Source organism: Lepidochelys olivacea, assembly GCF_965140295.1.
Source record: "Lepidochelys olivacea isolate rLepOli2 genome assembly, chromosome: 3".
Classification (NCBI taxonomy): Eukaryota; Metazoa; Chordata; order Testudines; family Cheloniidae; genus Lepidochelys; species Lepidochelys olivacea.
In genome coordinates this window covers 201,448,950-201,470,406 of record NC_140413.1, presented here as the reverse complement: position 1 = coordinate 201,470,406, position 21,457 = coordinate 201,448,950, and the positions used below count along the sequence as shown (strand labels likewise).

Genomic DNA, 21,457 nt, shown 5'->3' with positions numbered 1-21,457 from the left:
CTTTGGGACTACGAGGCCTGTGATGTGTGTTATCTCCCCTCAGGTCACTAAGTGACTGCTTTTAAATATTAAACTTTTTTCTGTGTGCTATTGTGACACTTCTCACTTGGATAATTTTCAGATTTATAAACGTAATGTAAACACGTACTTGTAGTGAGTATGCGTGATTATCTTAAGCTAAGAAAATGATTAATAAAATGAAGATTATGTAAGATGTATACTGTCCTTTTCTACAGTTCCTATCAAATGTCTTTTTATTAATTGTTTATTTTTTTCTTGCTCTCAGAAATATGAGTGTTGCAGCAAGAGTATAACAAGTGCAAGAAACTGTTTTCTTGGTATGCAGGCTATAGTATCAGCAGATCTTTTATCTCTTGTAAAAAGAAAATCCAGCCTTATTCTTCAAAGGTCCATTAGAATTCCAAACAGGAACTAGGTTTAGGACCATAGATGAAATGTTGCAAAATTACTGTAATATGCATCAGTGACCAAGGACATGAAGTTTGTACCTTTCATGACATTTTGTGTGATTTCTAGTAACAATTTACTGGATGAATTTTTTCCTCCATTATAGGCTATTGTGGGAACTTGAGTCTCCTATTAAAATGAATGTGAGACATGTAAGTTGCCTCAAGTGCCAGTCCTTTCCCGCAAGTCTCTGTTATGGTACTTTTCAGCAGACTGCTTTCCTAATAATGACATAATTGACTTGTCATCACGGAACATCCCAATACTTTTCACAAAATATTTTGCTCCAGTAGTGTAAAATCAAAAGGCGTAATAGTTTGTTATTTAGCAGTATGATTTAGCAGAATATTTAGCAGTATGATTCAACTGATCCGTGCCTTAAAAACCAGAGAGAAGTTTATAGGAAAAGTCTTTAAAATTTGCTTCTGAGTAAATGAATCGTCAAAGCTTCTGTTTGTAACTGATTTTACTGTCCCCGTTTATCTGACTTCCCAATCTTTTAAAAAAGTATTTTGTGTGACTGCCAAAATATAAGATGTGAATTTCAGGAAATTGGATTTAATAATGAGGCACAACAGGGCGTTTGATACTTGTCTGTGACCTCACACTTTGAGTAAAGCACAAGGGTCGAGTGTCTTCACCAGCTGAGAAATGTGATTATAATAGCTCGACAGTATATGCCTTAAAAGCCTTATTGAGATTTTGTGTTGATATAATAAGGTGGGAAGGGAAACAATTAATAAGAAACCATAGTCAAAATCATACACCATGTGGAAAAACTTGGTGCAGGGCCTGGGAGCTTTTCAGTTTTCAACCCACACAATTTTCTACTAATCACTTTATTTCAAGGAAGGGTAGGGCTTGCCTGCTAGCCTCTTCCGGACTCTGCAGAACCACGAACGGGGAAGACCCTGTTGTATTAATTTAGATCAGAGGTCTCCAACCTATTTACACACAAGATCACTTTTTGAATTTAAGTGCAACCCAGGCTCTACCCCGCCTCTTCCCCAAGGCCCTGCCCCTTCCCCAAGGCCCCGCCCCACCCACTCAATTCCCCCCTCTCCGTCGCTTGCTCTCCCCCACCCTCACTCACTTTCACTAGGCTGGGGTAGAGGGTTGGGGTTTGGGAAGGGGTGCAGGCTCTGGGCTGGGGCTGAGGGGTTCGGAGTGTGGGAGGGGGCTCCGGGCTGAGCCTGGGGCAGGGGATTTGGGTGCAGGAGGGGGGTGAGGGGTGCAAGCTCTGGGAGGGATTTTGGGTCCAGGAGGGGGCTCCGGGCTGGGGCAGAGTGTTGGACTGCAGGAGGGGGTTGGGGTGCTGGCTCTAGGAGGGGGCTCAGGGCTGGGGCAGGGGCTTGGGGTGCAGGAGGGGGTTCAGGATGCAGGAGGGTGTATGGGGTGCTGGCTCCGGGAGGGGGCTCAGGGCTGGGGGTTGCGGTGCGGGCTTCCCCCAGGGGCACTTACCTTGGGCGGCTCCCAGGCAGCGGTGCAGCGGGGCTAAGGCAGGCTCCCTGGGGGGAACACGTGGGGGGAACACGTGGCTCCGCTCACTGCCCCTCTCTGCAGGCACCACCCCAGTTCCCAGCCAATGGGAGCTTTGGGGGGGCGGTGCTTGCAGGCAGGAGCAGCGTGCGAAGACCCCTCCTGCCCCTGGGTCTGGAGGGGTGTCCTGGCTGCTTCCGGGAGTGGCATGGGGCCGCGACAGGCAGGAAGCCTGCCTTAGCGGCAGCCCCACTACACCACTGCAGCTGGAGATCGCGATCAACTGGGAGAGTCTCCAGGATCAACCAGTCGATCGTGATTGACTGGTTGCTGACCACTGATATAGGTGGAATAAAAGGCTCAAAAAGTTAAAGGTGTTAACCTGACCCTGCCACTGTCCACCATTAAACAGTGTTAAACAACCGTTTGGTTTGGTTTACAGACACCTCAGCTGGAGAGAGTTTTTAGAAAGAAACCCCCTTTGTCTGGCAGTCTCCTAGATGGCAGTAAAGATGGCTGTAACTGTCCTTTTGGGGAAAAGACAAGAAGGTAGTTGAGATGGGCTGGGGCTGTCATTTGTTTCTGTTGTTAAAGTCCAGTCCCATTTTCTAGAGGGCAAAACAAGACAAACCCACACAAAACGGGAAAGAAAAGAATAGCAAAGATAGAAAAACCAGCTTCTGTCTCTGTTGTTGACTCTCACTTGCAACCTCAGTGCTAGAAAAACACAGGCATACCACACAGTCTTGTTGGCCACTCTGAGACCTGGAAAACTCATACCAACATCAGGCTGTTTAGGACATTGCTTTTAGCTGCCTTTCTGGTCACATACTTATAGCAGTGTTGCAAAATAAAGACAATTTTGGCAGACAGTTTTAAGCCAGCCTCTTATTAGGCAGAAGAAAAAAAAAGAAGAGAGATAGGAGAGAGAAGAAATGAGATAGGGAAGGAAAATAAGACATGGGTGATGGGGGACAAAGGGTCACATCCTAGGTGGTGTTCGGGATTTAGAAGGTGCCAGTGGCAATGATGATGTCATCTGGCTCCCTCTGTCTCTTATCCAGTTTGGTTAGGGCATCTTTCAGGATTAGGATGAAGTAGGTCCAGGGTCCCAGGAGATTGTGAGGGTGGCAGCCATGATGGTGAATCTTGCTCCGTCCCCTTCTTTCAGTCAGCCAGCATCGCCGGTAGCCAGTCACTTTTTGAGGCCCCCAATAGGGAGTGATGGGAAGAATAGCCCATCCCCTCATTATTTTGTCCACTAATTACGCCTAATTTCTGAAACACCAATTTTTAGTTCATTAATTTCCAGGCCCACACTCTTCTTGTTTACCAGGCATGATCTTTATACATGGTGTTCAATCAGTAGGCATTTTTGTTTGGACTAATTCGGGGGGTGGGGTGGGTCCTTCCTTTTACCTTTTCCCATCAACATTTATTGTTTATAGGTTATTGTGACATCTTATGAACTTTCACTCACTTTTTACAGTTGTGCTCAGTTAGAGTAAATTTGTAGGCCCAGTTATCACAACAGCTCCTCTGTGCTCTAGGGTCTCTGTAGAACTATGAGATGTGCAGGCTACTCCCTGCCCCATAGCAATCCAAGTCTCTGATTGGTTCTCTGATTGCCCCTGGACCACAATCCAGTGAGCTGCTGACAGTTTGGGTTGGGACACTCTGGAAGGCTATTACTTAGGAAATTACGTATGAGTTTGCAGGGGAATGATACTGCATTCCTGGCCCTTTCCTTTTGTAGCTGCTCCTCCGTTGGCACCATGCTGCCTTGGTAGAAGGAGGAGAGAGACTGGTTGCTCCAGCATCTGCTTCACTAACTGAGTCAGTGGAGAGCAGGATGGGAGCTCTAGTGTCCCTGCCTGGGCTGAGGGGAACCTCTAGTAAAAGACATATTTTCAGTTTGTAATCAGATACAAATTTTCTTCTTAACACGATCACACTTGGTGTCCAGTTTAGAGCCTTGAGGACCCCAGGTTGAACACCACTAACACAGAAGTTGTGTGTAGGGTATTCATGGTGGTTGGGGAGGGAGAATGCTGCTGAATTGACTCAGTTGCTCTTCGTTTGATGAATTTGAGTAACTTCATCTGCTTTTCTGCCCTTCTCAACCTCTCCCCAGGGGTAATGGAGTAGAAGATCTGGTTTTATATTTTAACAACAATTTTGTATTCTGATGAGTTTGTTGCATTAGTTTCATTGCTGTGCTATATGTGTGTAGCTATAATGCCTCATTAACAAGATCAGTTGAGTTCACAATTCCATTTTATAAGGGAAAAAGAGGGATATTAATTTTCTTTGATAAAAGCGCCAGTTTACATTTTTAAAAGGTATGTTTATGTTTATTTTAAGTTCTATTCCAGTAATCTCTTCATAAACATAACAGCTAAAAGAAATATTTTGAATATAAATGTAAGGAAGTTTATATTAATCTTTATTATTGCAAAAGGAACCAAATGCATCTGATGTTTCAGCTACTTCCTGGGGGGTTTTTTAATTAAAAATATTTTTTTGATCGGAGAATGTGCAATGAGGTTACTTTGATGAGGTAAACAGCAGAATAGATAGTAAGAATCCACACTTTGTGTGCACTGTCATTAAAATGAAAACTTCATTCTAACATTAAGGAGAAAATAGTGTGCATGGATCATTGATATACATATAGTACATTATTTTGAGACTTAATCATTTATACCTGTGTTTAGATAATCTGTTTTCATGTGTCTATTCTGCATATTTTCTAGATTAGTCATAGCTAACCCCTACATGTGAAGCAAAAGTCTTTAATTTAAAGAGTACTCATTTCATTTTTCATCTGTCTGAACACTGAAAAATTTTAAATGTAAAATTATATCTCAGTGTCCAACAAAACATCAGTTCTTTGACAAGATACTGTGCAATGGAAAATGGGAATATTGAGAGAGAGGCCAAAACGAGTCCATATACAGTCAACTGAGAATTTGTTCAAAGTACTGTTGAGATGAAGTCTTTATTTTATTCAAGTGCTTCCTGTACCTAAGCTTTTGCTCAGGCGCTTTTGAATGGTGTGTGTTTGTATGTATGTGGTATGTGTTTAAATAAGTTTTCAAGGTGTAATCAGTTAAATTTAGGAATAAATTCTAAGTAAATCAGTGAAACTAGTTTTCTGTGACCTACTCAACTTCTAGCCTTCCCTAAAGTATCTCCTGGAACTGAACCAAAATAGTTTGGTCTTGTTTACAAGGATCCTAGAAGAGAAATTAGGACATTACAAATTCCTGGGAGATTCCCCCTACCACACCTCCCTGTTATAATGAATTTTCTCATGGTAGATTCCATTTTAAAATGTATCATTTATTAACTTTGCCTGAATAAAATATTGTAATTTCTATTCAAAAGTATAAGTGATGTTACTTTTTGTGATATTAATGTCATGTTATGTTTATTTCATGTATCTAGTTAATGCGAATTTTCACAGTAAAATTGATTAGGGAAATTACTGAGCCATGCAATTTGTCATAATTGACCATAACCATAATACTGTAATTTAGTGATTTCTTCCTCTTTCATTTTTCAAAATGTATATCTAAAGAGTCTAATTCTTTTTCCAACCCTTGTTGCCGTTTTAATGTTAAAAACATTTATTTATACTTTCAATAATCCTTAAAATATGACAATGCACAATTGCATAGAATGGGTTTCTGCATACATTTTTGAGTGCTTTGATATTAATTTTTAAGGATGTATCGATTTAGACATAAATTTGTAACTGAATTCTATTTCAGGAACTGTGCTTGCTGCTGAAAGACACTATTGATTCAAGAGTCAAGCACTACTTAGAAGCTCGTAAACACCGTGGCCAGTGGAAACACACGGAATGCACACAAGCCATTCCCTTGTTCCTAAAAGGTAGGGTCAAGTACAATAATTTTAAAGATTGTAAATAAAATTTTAAATGGTAGAAATTATTTTTATTATATTTTTGATTACTATAAATGACATAGTCCCTACCAGGAAATCCAGTGAGCCTAGTGTCTAACTTAAGTGATTTTACATGTAAAAATATATATATTGTTTTTCCTATATAAGAATATATATTCTTTATACGTAAAAGTTCTTAAGTGAGACTCTCTCTCTCTCTGTATACACTCACATACAGATACATGTTATATGATTTCATCTGACGCCAAAATTACAAAGCATAGAGATTTAAATCCTTTTTAAAAAATGTTCTGTATGACAAATAGGTATATTTCACCAACCATGTTTTGTTGTGATTAGAATTGGTCATCATTTAATCGGCGTGTAACCACAGCTTGGTAGCAGGGTTTGTTAAGTTGTGATCCTGTTTAGCTAATCAGGTTTCAGAGTAACAGCCATGTTAGTTTGTATTCGCAAAAAGAAAAGGAGTACTTGTGGCACCTTAGAGACTAACCAATTTATTTGAGCATAAGCTTTCGTGAGCTACAGCTCACTTCATCGGATGCAGTGAGCTGTAGCTCACGAAAGCTTATGCTCAAATAAATTGGTTAGTCTCTAAGGTGCCACAAGTACTCCTTTTCTGTTTAGCTAATCGTATGCAGAAACACAACAAAATAGGAATGCCATTTATTTAAGCTGGATATTGTTGCTAGGTTTTATTTCAGGGGAACAAAAAGGTGAAGTTTTAAAATAACTGTTTTTAGTATCTGAAAATACTTTTTATTCAAGTCTGAGTCTGTAGAACTGTTTTAGGGCATACACTACTTGGTAGTTTCCCTTCCCTTTCTTGATTGCTTAATTATTTACTCCATTATCTTTCCAGGTACTGAAATTAAGCTGACTGGTTTGTAATTCCCCGGATTGTCCTTATTACCCTTTTTATAGACTGCTATTATATTTCCCTTTTCCAGTCCTCTGGAATCTCTCCCGTCTTAAATGACTTTTCAAATATAATCATTAATGGCTGACATATCTCCTCAGTCAGCTCCTTGAGTATTCTAGGACGTATTTCATCAGGCCCTGGTAACTTGAAGACATCTAACTTGTCTAAGTAATTTTTAACTTGTTCTTTCCCAATTTTAGCCTCTGATCCTACCTCATTTTCACTGGCATTCACTATGTTAGATGTCCAATCGCTACTAACCTTTTTGGTGAAAACCGGTGAAAAAAAGTCATTTAGCACTCCTGCCATTTTCACATTTTCTGTTACTATTTCCCCCCCCCCCCATTGAATAATGGGCCAGCCCTGTCCTTGGTCTTCCTCTTGCTTCTAATGTATTTGTAGAATGTTTTCTTGTTACCCTTTATGTCTCTAGCTACTTTAATCTAGTTTTGTGCCTTGGCCTTTCTAATTTTGTCCATACATGACTGTGTTATTTGTTTATATTCCTCCTTTGTCGTTTGACCTATTTTCCACTTTTTGTAGGACTATTTTTTGAGTTTCAGATCATTGAAGATCTCCTGGTTAAGCCAGGGTGGTCTCTTGCCGTACTTCCTATCTTTCCTACACAGTGGGATAGTTTGCTCTTATGCCCTTAATAATGTCTCTTTGAAAAACTGCCAACTCTCTTGAACTGTTTTTTCTCTTGAACTGTTTTTGACTTGCTTCCTATGGGATCTTACCTACCAACTCCCTGAGTTTGCTGAAGTCTGCCTTCTTGAAATCCATGTCTCTATTGTGCTGTTTTCCCTTCTACCATTCCTTAGAATCATGAACTCTACCATTTTGTGATCACTTCTCACCCAAGCTGCCCTCCACTTTCAAATTCTCAACCAGTTCCTCCCTATTTGCAGTACCAGTGCAATTACTGTTATGAATATTAATATGAACATATATTTTTATTAAGCACAGCAAAGATTAAACACTGTTTTGGTGGCTCATTAGGGCAGCAAATGATTGTAGAAGCCTTATAAAAATATGTTAGGAATACATGGGAACTAGCTTGCTATGACATGACTATTTTTTTCCCACAAGTACAAAATAGAATATGAGTAGAAAGTGCCGGAGGCCAGTAAAGATTTTTTTAAAAGCCTTTCCTGCAAGTTGGGAACCTTAACTTATCCCCCTAAAAGAGTGAACTGTGCAATGTTTATAAAGCATGTGAACTTTTAGATCCTCTTATATTTCTGGTTTTGAGAAAACAAATGGAATTTTCTTATGAAAAAAGAAACGGATACCATTTAAAAAAAAAATCCTGCTAAGGACTGTCTTTTCCCACTGAGAAACATTTTTTATATATTTTTTTAAAAAGGTTAACTGCCTGAATAAAGTGTATTTAAAGTAATTGTGTGAAAATAAATTTAATTGTTCTCAGATGTGCAGGCAGGTATCTTGTATAATTTGTTAATCTGAGAGTATTTATGAAGCCTGAAAGGCTGACGCATTTGTGAGGTGTTAATATAAAGCAACCTTTTAATTAGAAACTGACACACTGTTCTAGCCCTGGCAAACTGATCATCTATGTGTCTTGTCTACATTTCCCCTGATAACAAACACCCCAAAGGCAAATACATCAAAAGAAGTCATCAGTAACATGAATGACTCCATTCTAAACCTGGAGGCTCTGGATTTTGGATTTGCCAGAACTATCATCCCATTCACCTTGCTGGATTAATTGCCACTAAATTAATGATAGATGGAAAATAAATAAATGTAAAAAAAGAAAATTCCACAGGTTTGCACCACGGAAACTCGACTTGATGTTGAATGTCCTTACCAAGCCATCTTTTTACGCCCTTCTCTGCCTTAAACATTTGAGTTTGGAGCTCTGTCTGTGGCGCCTCCATCTCGCACTTTGTGAAAATGAAGTCCTTTGCTTGAGTCCAGCATTCATATGTTCTTCACTAAGCCAGTACACCTGGGAAAGAAACAAGGTCATGTGTGAATGTTCACGAGGCCAATCAGAACCCATCTCATAAGGAGAGCGCTATTCAGAAGATCCACAGCCCGGTAACTTTTACACTTTACCAGTTACTAGCACTTAAACAAGGCAATAAAAGCTTTAGTTAATAGATGATAAAAATAGTGTATCTTTGGCTTCTTCAGAAAGGAACTGCAGCCCTTCAGAATAAGTCACTGCACACAAGATCCAGGAAATGAATACTTTACAATCTGAACAGTCCTTAGTGTCATAACAGACTGGTTTTGCACATTTATCTGTATATTTTTTATTTCAGGGAAAGTTCATGTTGTGTTGTAATCAGGTTAATAGACGTTCCTAAACAGCTTCTGAAGCTGAAAAATGTTATAATTGGGGATTTCCCCAGAAGTGGGAGCCAAGATACCTTTCTTTGATTGGCAGTCTGGACCTGCCTCTTAGGGCTACGGAGCAGAGGGGAATCCATTGTTAAAATGGCCACCTTGGATACTTCAAGGAGAAAATCATCAGCTAACAGATTTCTCTGTCTGATATTATGGAAGTTTATATTGCCTTCCCTTTTTGTGGCACATAAGTAAAATATCTGTGCAAGTTACTTGTTAATTTACACAGCTCTTTCATTTACACCCACACAGTAGTGCGCGGTGGGTCGTCTCATTAGGAAATCTGTGGGTGTTACACACAAGAGAAGAAGAAAGAAAAATGGGACAGAGAATGGAAAAATGGGAGAAAGTAGCCAAAACAAGCAAGTTCTTCCTATTCTTCCTTCTGTTTGAACATTTCTCTGCCCCTCCCAAATGGCCAGTGTAAATTATCTGCCAAAGTAAGCTTTAATTTAGTCTTTAGTCATTGGCTTCAGAGTAAACTCTCTATTTCCTGTGTTTGGTCTAACATCCAAAAGTGTTTGATTTTGGTTTATCTTATTTTTTAAGAGAAAAATGCAGTGTGATAGACTTACAAAGATACAGTCCCTCCCCATTCCTCCGCCCCACCCCCACATCCAGTTTGCATGCCCAGAGATGTGCAAGATGGGCACTGAGCTCATAAACCTCACTAGCATGCCCACATCAGGAGTTTAGTGCATGCAAGTCAGCCACTCACCATTTGGAAAATTTGGCCCATTAAGAACGGGGCTTTCTATAAAAGTATAAGTGGAGTTATTATCTCTTAACTTCAGACCCAGCTTACATAATTTGTGAGGTATTATCACTGTGCTCCGCTTTTACCAATCACTGATAGGGGTGAGGTCCCAGGGGAGCAGTAAGGGGTGGGGGGTCCTGGGTGGGGGCAGTCAGGGGACAAGGAGAAGGCGGGGTTGGAGGGTTGGTGCTTCTCAGGGGGGCAGTCAGGGGGCAGGAAGTGGGAGGGGGCAGATAGGGGACCAGGGCCAAGCTGTTTGGAGAGGCACAGCCTTCCCTACCTGGCCCTCCATACAGTTTCATACCCCGATGTGGCCCTCAGGCCAAAAAGTTTTCCCACCCCTGAACTACAGGTTCAGCAGGTGCAGAATGACAGTTGAATGTGCTTTTGGTAGATTAAAAGGGCAGTGATGTTGTTTACTCACCATATTGGATCTCGGTGTGAGAAATATTCCAATGGTTATAGCTGCCTGTTGTGTCCTGCATATTTGTGTAAAAAAGGGGGGGAAATTGCTGCAAGGGTGGAGGGCAGAGGTGGAGCGGCTTTCTGCTGAGTTTGAACATTCCAACTCAAGGGCGATCAGACAAGCTCAACAAGGAGCTCCATGGCTTAGGGGGGCTTTGAAAGAGCACTCTAACAACGAGCCACCGTGTGCTCAACCTGGCGCTGCAGTTTGGGGGCGTGTTAGGAACTGTGTGGTGCTTGCTGCACATCTGTGCATATATCACTGGCAGTACACCTATAAATGTTGGGGTGCTTACTGTACATTTGTGACAATTACACTGTTTGGCACTGAGCCTGTGGGTTGTGAGTGTACAAGACCACTACTTTCACTGTCATCAGGCATTATGCACCATATGTTGTAAACTAATAAAAATGAATCACTTTCAAAACAAAAGAGTTTTATTTGCTTACAAAAACAGCTCCAAAATAATCTCTGAAGAGCTTAAGTGAAATGCATTTTAACTTAAAACTATTGAGGAATCTTAATAAATAAACAAGAGGAGGGAACATTAATGTCCATTGTAGCTACACGTACATCAACTGTGGTTCCCACAGGTCAGTATATGGGAAGCTATTGTTGTCCAGGCTTTCCCCCAGTGTATAGTGGTAGGGGTAAGCGTGCAGGCCCAGAGGCCATGTTGAATGCTGGGGGAAAAGGGGTGGTGTAGGGAGGTACTGTGCAGCAGTTCTCCACAGACTGCAATGGGAATCAAACCCAGGATTGTTGAATCTGGAGGTTCACAATTGTCTGCAGCAGCTGAGTTTGCTGATGGAGAAGTCCCATTATGTACTCTCATCTACCTCTCCTTTTCCTGTGCCTCTCTCCTCTCCATAGAATCATAGGGTTAGAAGGGACCGCAAGGATCATCTAGTCTGACCCACCTCTGAGTGTGCAATCTGCTTGTGGATGCCAGTATTTCTTCGGCTAGTCCATACCTGTGCTTCAACAGCCTCTTCTCCACACAGGCCCAGGAGATCCAATATCTCCTGTCTCCTCCAGGCAGAAGTGTGTTTGGAGCATTTAGTAGGCATAGTCAGCTGGGCAGCTGTGCACAAGAGGTGTGCTTTCCAAGCTGGACAAGGAAAAGGTATTTGAAAAAGTTGTGGGGGTTTAAAAAGGTAGGGGCTTTCCAGTATGTGTGGCAGGAGAGCAATTCCAAATGCAAGACAACAGGATGTCACATGACACCCAAACTCCTGACTTCATCTTTTATCTCTCCTTCTGTATGAGATCCTACCTCCCCTATTTAACCTCCTGCAAATGCACAGGAAATGTGAAATCAACCAGCATAATAAAGACAAAGGTGCATCCAAAAGATCCTTCCAAAGCATTCTGCTCTCACATCTCAATTTCATCTTTTTTGCTTCTTAAAATCTTTTAGACAGTATCCCTTTTAAATTCCTCTCACTTGCGATCAGTTAAGAGTGTCTGTTGCTACTGTCACCTTCAGCCCCCAACTAAAACCCCTCCAACGCATTATTAAGGATCTACAACCTATCCTAAAGGATGACCCAACACTCTCACAAATCTTGGGAGACAGGCCAGTCCTTGCCTACAGACAGCCCTGCAACCTGAAGCAAATACTCACCAACAACCACATACCACACAACAGAACCACTAACCCAGGAACTTATCCTTGCAACAAAGCCCGTTGCCAATTGTGCCCACATATCTATTCAGGGGACACCATCACAGGGCCTAATAACATCAGCCACACTATCAGAGGCTCGTTCACCTGCACATCCACCAATGTGATATATGCCATCATGTGCCAGCAATGCCCCTCTGCCATGTACATTGGTCAAACTGGACAGTCTCTACGTAAAAGAATAAATGGACACAAATCAGATGTCAAGAATTATAACATTCATAAACCAGTCGGAGAACACTTCAATCTCTCTGGTCACGCAATCACAGACATGAAGGTCGCTATCTTAAAACAAAAAAACTTCAAATCCAGACTCCAGCGAGAAACTGCTGAATTGGAATTCATTTGCAAATTGGATACTATTAATTTAGGCTTAAATAGAGACTGGGAGTGGCTAAGTCATTATGCAAGGTAGCCTGTTTCCTCTTGTTTTTCCCTACCCCCCCCCCCCCCAGATGTTCTGGTTTAACTTGGATTTAAACTTGAAGAGTGGTCAGTTTGGATGAGCTATTACCAGCAGGAGAGTGAGTTTGTGTGTGTATGGGGGTGGGGGGGATGTGAGAAAACCTGGATTTGTGCAGGAAATAGCCCAACTTGATTGTCATGCACATTGTGTAAAGAGTTGTCACTTTGGATGGGCTATCACCAGCAGGAGAGTGAATTTGTGTGGGGGGGGTGGAGGGTGAGAAAACCTGGATTTGTGCTGGAAATGGCCCACCTGATGATCACTTTAGATAAGCTATTACCAGCAGGACAGTGGGGTGGGAGGAGGTATTGTTTCATATTCTCTGTGTATATATAAAGCCTGCTGCAGTTTCCACGATATGCATCTGAGGAAGTGAGCTGTAGCTCACGAAAGCTTATGCTCTAATAAATTGGTTAGTCTCTAAGGTGCCACAAGTACTCCTTTTCTTTTTGCGAATACAGACTAACACGGCTGTTACTCTGAAACCTGTTGCTACCACAGGAGGTGAAGTTTGTTTGATACTCGTCTTCACAATGCCTCAACATTTCTCAAACTGTGGGTTTTAGCTGCTTGAGTTTCTTTTTTCTCAGAGGGATAATTGTAGCCCTATTTATCATTTAATGACTTATGGGCCAATCCTGCAGACCTTAATTGACTTTTACTCCTGTTTAAATGCAATATTGTGTGCAGTGACTGTACTTCAAATGATCCTATAGGCCCAGATCCTGTAATCAGATTCATGAGGCTTGATAGACCTCTGCATCTATGCAGAACCCCACTTAAGTCAAATGGGGCTCCACGTGGACGCAGGGACACCTATGCAGAACTGATTGCAAACTCAAAGCTTTGGTGAGTTTGTTCAGCATTTTGTTGTGCCAATCCATTTAATCTACTTTGCTTCTGTCAGTGGAGATGGCTGCTCCTAGACGTAAGCAATAATTGTTCCCCCTTATGCTAGTGGATTCTTAAAAATATTTTGATGGAGTGGTTTTATTTGTTGTTTATTTCTTAATATTTTATATTTGTTTGTATGTCTGATATATGCATGTTTTCCACTTTGATTTGGATGTCAATTTCTTGTGGTTTTAACTGAAAATCAGGCTAGCAAAGAATTTGAGAGGAATAAATATATCTTGTTTTAGAAAAAATCTTTCTTTTATAATGTCTGAAAAAATCCCAAAATGCAGAAAAACATAGCTGGTATTTCAGGCTCTCTTTCCAGAAGAGGGAAATGTTTCCCGTTTTAATAGTGTGTGGGCTTTTTTCTTTTGGTAATAAATTGAATAAAATTCTCACTCCTGGCCTCCCGCTCCTCATCCTGTGGTTGTTCTTTAAAAGCTGCCAGTTGTCTTTGATCAGTAATTCCCAAACTGTGGTCTGTGGAGAGCTGGCTGGTCACATGACTCCAACCCACTTATGGAACACTTTCCTAATATTACTTTTCCATGTAAGGAATTGCTGTAATTCTCCCAAGATGTTACATGATCACAAATGGAGGTGGTCCAGTGAGTCTTTTCTAGATAATTAAATAGTATTACCTAAGTATTGGCACTATGCAAGATACCAGGATAGGAAATACTGAAAATGTTGAGGTAACCTGAATCTCAGTCAAAATTGGTAAACTTTTAAGGTTGACCACTCTACCTTCCGCAGCCCCCATGAGTAGCATAATTTCCCTGAGCTCATCTGCAAGAACCCTCTTGAAGAGCCCTTAAGTCCCTCTTGAAGAGCCACTTCTTTTATGCTGCTTACTGAGAATCTTGTTGACATATATATTTGAAAGTGGGTTTTTTTAAACGTTGTTTTCTATTCACACTAACTTCAGTCTACTTGTCCGACTGTCCTTAGATTGTGAGCTCATTGGGTCAAGGATCGGTGTTTGCATATGGTTATAGCAATTTGAATAGTGATCAATATCCCCCAACTTCTTCTGAAAGGCACTTCAGAGACTCTACGTTTTCATGTAATAACGATATAAGTTTTAGTAATGTACAGTACATGGGGGAAAAATGAGCCTAAGGGAATTAGACACCCACTGAATTTCTGTGGGGTTTGGGTGCTCAACTTCCTTAGGATCCTTTGAAAATCCTAACCTGAATGTTTGTAATAATTGTGCCACTTTTCCATGTATTCCCTGGATTATATTTCTTAGTAAATATGTCTTAGGTATTGCTTGTACACCAATACCCTTAGTATCTAGGATGTTGCATTGTACTGCATGTTTCTGATTAAAATAAGTGTGTATTTTCACTGAATATGGTTACAGAGTTATAGATAAATAATGAGAAAATCTGTTTACTAATAAAGTCTAAACTGCTGTTGTCCAACTTCAAAATATGATGAAAATTGTATTTAGGCTTTAAAATTATTCAACATTCATTTCTGTATTTCTGAATCTATTCAGATTTTTTTGCAGTTTGCATTTGAACTTTACTCTCCCAAGCTTGTGTGTTCTGGTGCTGGGAATTTAGAGCAACACTTGCTGTACCCCTTGAGATTTATGTATAACAGAAACTTAGCCACTGAACACTAGTAATAGACGTTAAGAAAAATAAAAAAGTTGGAGGCTGGTTACACTCAGACCTGGTTACACTAGAAAATTAGGTCGGCATAACACTGTCGCTCAGGGGTGTAAAAAATCCACACCCCTGATTGGCGCTGTTAAGCTGACCTAAGTCCCCGTGGAGACAGTGCTAGGTTGATAGAAGAATTATGTCTGTCAAGTTTTCTGTCAACCCAACTACCACCTCTTGGGTAGGTGGATTACCTATGCTGGGAATCTCCCATTGGCGTAGGTAGTGTCTACACTGAAGTGCTGTAGCATTTTAAATGTAGCAAAAACTTACTAGTTAGTGATGATGAGTTTTCTTTGGGGTCTTTTTCAACTGATGATCTCACCTGATTTGAGCATTATTGATTCTATGTTTGTGTGTTATAGGGTATAGGTGAGAGTAATTCCTTTTATATAATAATTAAAGACCAGTTGCGCTTGATTTATTCATGGGTGTAGTCCCATCAATTTCATTGGACATACTCCCACGAGTAAGATTAGCAGGATTTGAGCCAGTTTAGGTTTCTGTTCAGTTCTTTGTCATAGCTTTTAAGATTTGCAGTTTTGGGGGCTTATTAAATTAATCTTGTGATTAGTACAGAAACATGGTAGCTATTTTGTTGTTAAGATTGTAACTACCTTTTGATTAGCCTGATTTTTGACACCCATACCCACTCCCACTGACTTCAGAAAACCTGCTTCCCAATTATTTTGTTTTGTGGGAGGTAGGAAGGGAGCAAGGATGATACAAAAGTTATTTTAGAAATATTTACACAACAGAAGAACATAAGAATAACCATACTGGATCAAACATATGGCCCATCTAGCCCACTATTCTGTCTTCTGACAGTTGCCGGTGCCAAATGCTTCAGAGGGAATGAGCAGAACAGGGCAATTTTGAGTGATTCATCCCATCAGCCAGTCCCACCTTCTGGCAGTTGGAAGTTTAGGTATACCCAGAGCATGGAGTTGCGTCCCTGACCATCTTAGCTAATAGCCATTGATGGACCTATCCTTCATTAACTTATCTAATTCTTTTTTGAACACAGTTATATTTTTGGCTTTCACAACTTCCACAGCTTGACTGTGTGTTGTATGAAGAAGTGCTTCCTTTTGTTCATTTAAATCCGCTGCTTTATCAAAATGCAAAAATACCGCAACCTAACCCTCTGTTAGCGAGTAGGCTGGAGTTGTGGGATAATGGCTTGATCTAGAAACTCCAGTGTGTGGTGTTCCATTTTCTTTTATGAGAGCACTGTAGTGGTTTAGAAAGGATAGGGATCTTGATCATGCTTCTAGGGTACTAGAACTCCATTTTACTGTTTACTAAATTGTCTGCCATTGAAAGTTAGGGGTTGACCCCTAAAGAAGAAGCTAGAGGTTCAGTCCCGAGATCCCAAAGATCTGCATTGCCTTGTTTCTTTCCACTACATCAGCTCTTTTGCAGGGCGTTCTCCATCTGCAGGTGACCCTAGAATTTCCCAACCCTAGATGAGGCTTTCATAGCATGAATAGTGGGAGAGGCACATGCTTTGACCCTCTCAGTCTGCTCCTCCCCCATGGAAGGAACTCCTTATCCAGCATAGGGAGAAGAACAGTACATAGAAATTTCTGACCTCCCCTTCAGCACTGGGTTGAGTATTAAGTGCCCCTCTGCACAAGAAGTTTCAGGCACAACTTGGCTCTCTGTGGAATCCCAGTGAAACTCATGAACTTATCCAATTAAACTTTTGTGTATAACATTCACACAGAGAAAAATATATATAATTTGCCCGTTTTGTTGCAAGGATCGATTTGAAAATGTAAATCACTTGCTAGGACCGAACACTTTTCACAGCAGTTCTCACAGGTAATTCATAGTCCTTCCCCAGCCAAGCCCAACCTACCTTCAAATTAGAACTGGCCACCAGAACTGCTACCTTGAGAGATGGGCCAAGATAGAATATTCATCCCCAGACACTGCTTAGCTCTCTGTACAGTTTGTTCCAGCTCCAGTGGTTCCAGTGAGAGAAATCTCACCTATAGCACTTCCCAGAGAAATGGGCTGTTGTGCTTGTCTTTAGCAGCAGAATCCTTCTCTACTTCCATGGCAACAGGGTGTGGATAAGGTGGTGGCAGAATCGTCAGCCTTTCTGCAGTGGAACTGGCAGTATCATCATTTTTATTTGATCCCTTCTCCTTCAGAAGACACTTGGTGATCCCTTCCCCTGACATGGCAGTGGCATTAAATTTGACTGGTGCAAGACACAGGGTTTAGGGGAAAAGATAGAAAACCGCAAAATGGGCCACTTCCTGAGCTCTGTGACCATTTACTTCCTTGTTCACACTTCAACAGGTGTAACTCTGAAGGCCCATCTCCTGCTTCTCCCATTCATGTAGTGTTTGCCAAGTTTGTAATTCTGACTAGCTGAAGCAGTAAAGGAGTGTAGTTCAAAGAGCCTATGAAAGAAATGGAAAAATAACAAAGTGCAGACATTTATTGTTGTGGTTTTTAAATGCTTAAAAAAACTTAAAAATCCCACAACCTAAAGATATTCTCAGATAGGATCTTTCAGATGGTTAATGTTTAAAATAAATATCACTTCATTTAAAAAATACTGTATTGATTTTTTAAAATGAATAAACGTGACAAAGAAAGGTAGTTTGGAGTTAAAGTTCTAAAAACAGCCTTAACACTGACTATTAAACAATGTCTATCTGCTATCCACCAGAAAACCCTTTCCTTCTATTTACTATGTGTCGTCTCCATTTCCTTTTTTTGCTGTATTTTTAAGATAAGAAAAAAATGAAGATAAAGATAATTACAAGAAAATCTGTGTGTGTGTGTATATATCTTCACACAAACATTAGAAATATTAGCAGCAAAAGATCTCTCTATATAGAAAAAACTAGGTAATATTTCAATACGGATAAGCATAGGTATTTAGAAATAATCATAAGTATCTAGTGTGATCCTGTCTTCTCAGTCATCTATCAGATTTGGCCAGAAGCAATTGGCCAGTTCACTGATCTAAAACTTTCGGAGCCAGACTTTAAAATAGCTCAGCAGCTCCCATTTAGCCGTATAAATGAATGGCTGAATTTTCAGAAGAACTCAGTACCCATTGGTCTAAGTGGGAACTGAGCACATTTGAAAATCTGTCCAAGTTGTGGCTGCTGAGTGATTTTGAATATCTGGCCCTAACATTTCTTATTGACTCTTATGTGGGTTGTATGATTTCTCATTTCAACAGCTGTTGTTCTTCAAAAGATTTTTTTCTGTACTCCGTTTAGATTCTAAAACTCCCGTAATCTCTTGGTATCAGGTATTTTGGTTAGTGAAGAATGTCAGTTCCCAAAACTATATTTAATCTACTTGGTACCTTCTTCCAGACCCGATTAAACATAAGGCACCACAAAATGTGAGTAACAAATCACCATTACAGTATGTTCCACTACAAAGCATTTTAATTCAGTTTGTTCAGTATTACTTCTGCCAGTGTCTTAAATGGAATTTTCTGATGAATAAGTTTGATTTTGAGACCATGTGTGGTTTTATTCATGTTTCAACATCTCTTCTTCCATCCACTAACAACATGGCACTCTGGATCTCTGCTCTAAGCATTCCTCAAATCCTGGGTTCAGCATTTCAAGGATGTTTGAGTACCTTGCATTAGAAAGAATGTCTAAAATGTCAAAGAGGAGGTGGTGGTTCTGAGAGCATGGTATGCTAGACTTTTGTTAATTCATTCTTCAAATGTTTTTCCATGGATTCTGTGACTCTGAGGTGCGGTTTTTAAAAGAACTATCAGGTAACTAGAAGATCTGTGGGTCAAAGTCCCTTTTGGCCAAAATATGGACTGGATTCTGCTCTCACATCAGTGTAAATCTAGGCTACCTCTACACTACAAACCAGTGTTGGCGTAGCTACACCTGGAGTGAAAAGCAGGCTGCATACACACTGTTGTGAAGCTAGCTTCCCAAGTCGATGAAAGCAGCGATGAGAGGCTTCAGCAGCTCCTCACTGCTGGAGCTTTTCACTGTGGCAAAGAAAGGCTCTGGCAGGGAGGAGGCAGTGGGGAAGTCCCCTGCCAGAGCCTTTTCCTGCTGCTGGGGTCTTTCCCTGTGATGGGAGAAGGCTCCAGCAGCAGGGAGCTGCCCAAACCTTTCCCTGTTGCCTTTCTTGTGCCAGAGCTTTTCCCCGTTGCCAGATTCTTCCTGTGATGGGGAAAGACTCCAGCAGCAGGGAGGCAGCGGGATACTGCCCTGCTAAAAAAACAGCAGTGTAGGCAGGAAGCAGTTTGGACGACTAGAGAGCCATGTAGGATATGTACTCGCGTACATATGCACACCCTTCAGGTGTGTCTTTATTTGCCTACGCCATGGCTCACTGGCTACATTGCGACTGTGCTGGGGGGCTGCTATGTGGGTAAATACACTACACGCCACTGAAAGAAGCTTGCAGTGTAGATGTACCCCTAAGAGTAACTTAGTTGAAATCGTTGGTGTTGCACTAAGGTAAAATTATGTAAATGAGACCATAATCAAGTCATGTTTTTTTGTTTGATTACTTGGTTGTCCCAGATCATCACAGTGTTCTGGATGTATGTATTGAAATTCACGTTGTTTTGTAAAGTGATAGCCGTGTGTTCCTGACATGCTTCATGGTTGGGTTGAGTGTATTTCTTGGTACAAAATTTGATATTCAGTATGTCAGTTATGTATTGCAACAGTGACCATAAACCCTTATGTCACATACTGTAAATGATCCACCTACAGTTCACTCAGCCATTGGGGTTGACATACACCAACATCTGAAATAAGTCTGCTGATCACGACTTCTGTGCTGATCCTGAAGAGATGACATTCACATGGATATTGAAGTCATCCAGAGGACAATCAATCTTAGTGACTGTAAGATAATTGTGGTTAATGACACAACTAGTTCACCAAGGATTCTGAGGTTTAATGGAGCAACTACCCACCAATACTAATTTCATTTTAATTTCATCCTAGAATTTTCATGTGAATTAGACACACTTTTGAAATCCCATATTGTCATGAAAAATCTTCTGGCTTGATTGTCAGATGCAACCAGTGTAGCCACACCTCCTTCCTAGTGCCCTGGTAACTGTTGCTGAACCAAATATCAGTCATGGGCAGCTGAGCAATAAAAGTTTTGCCAGAGCTTGATTATACATGCAAAGTCAGGAGCTCAACCATGTCTTCCTTACTCACCCTTTACAACAGTTGTATGTTGACCTATCCCATAGGCAATCCTCTTCTCCCTTTTCTTGCTCTTTCCAGGATGCCACTCAGACTAACAACACAGCCCCAATTTCTTCTTCTTTGCAAAAACTCTCATATAATCCTCCCTTCTTCAGACAAAATTTGACTTAATGTTTGATCATTAAAATGTAAGCAAGTTTGAGACGATAATGCAAGAGAAAATTATGCTCAACAACCTTGAACACAGTTGCAGGTATATTCATCATTCACATATTCAACATTCAATAACAATGCAGGCAGGTTGAGTGCAAAAAACATTTTTGTTTTTTGGAGTAAAAGCAAAAGTAGTTTATATAAGTCCAAGAAATCTTTTGTTTTGGCAAATTCCACTTGGTTAGCATCTCAGCTCAATAACTTGATAGAAACAAGAGGGAGATTCTGTACTAACCATCTGTTACACTTAACATCAGATAAAATGCTACGTCCCAATTTGAGTTATTTATGATATATAAATAGCTTGTTCATTTTCCCTTTGTTAGCCAAGCAGTTACTAGAAACCATAATTTTATAGTCTTGGTAATTTATCAAATGAAATTATGGCATTTATATTAACTCCATAAATTACTAACTTTAATTTGATCTTAAGAAGTTGTTGCCAAAAGAATTAGGAAACCCTTGTTCCAGCTAAAGCAGTACAACTGAGGCACCTCTAAACTTTTTAGCTACAGTTGTGAATATTCATTTTCTTGAATTTGTGCATCTGTATTGTACGAGGTTTGTGACATAGCGTAATAGTGCTTGTGCAGTGCTGGGTGTTTCTACAATTTGCTAAGTGCCCTCGAGTTCCCTCAACTTCAAAGGGAGTTGAAAACAGCACCTCATATGATCTAACCCTGAATAAATAATGGCCTAAGGAAAAGGAAAAAAAGTTGTTCGGACTTTTTAAAAGATCCTTTTTTTTTCTTTTAAAAGGACACCATCAGTTGGAAAGTAATACTTAAGTCTAAAAACAATGTATCTACTATTGCTACAGGTAGCACCTAGATTACTATTTAAAAAATAAATTAGATAAAACATATTTTTCTATTTTTACAGTTTCATTTTTGTTTTTACTTTTGACAACACACTCACTCCCTTGTAT

At 40.4% G+C, this 21,457-nt stretch overlaps 1 protein-coding gene across 4 annotated transcripts in view; it reads left to right on the top strand.

The window, feature by feature from the left end:
• SLX4IP (SLX4 interacting protein) overlaps positions 1 to 21,457 on the top strand; it is a 126,648-nt gene that overhangs the window by 64,933 nt on the left and 40,258 nt on the right. For all 4 annotated transcript variants that reach the window (XM_084623558.1, XM_084623559.1, XM_084623560.1 and 1 more), the window contains one exon: positions 5,724 to 5,847. In XM_084623558.1, coding sequence (XP_084479684.1) covers positions 5,724 to 5,847 — 124 coding nt within the window. The remainder of the gene's footprint in view (positions 1 to 5,723; positions 5,848 to 21,457) is intronic.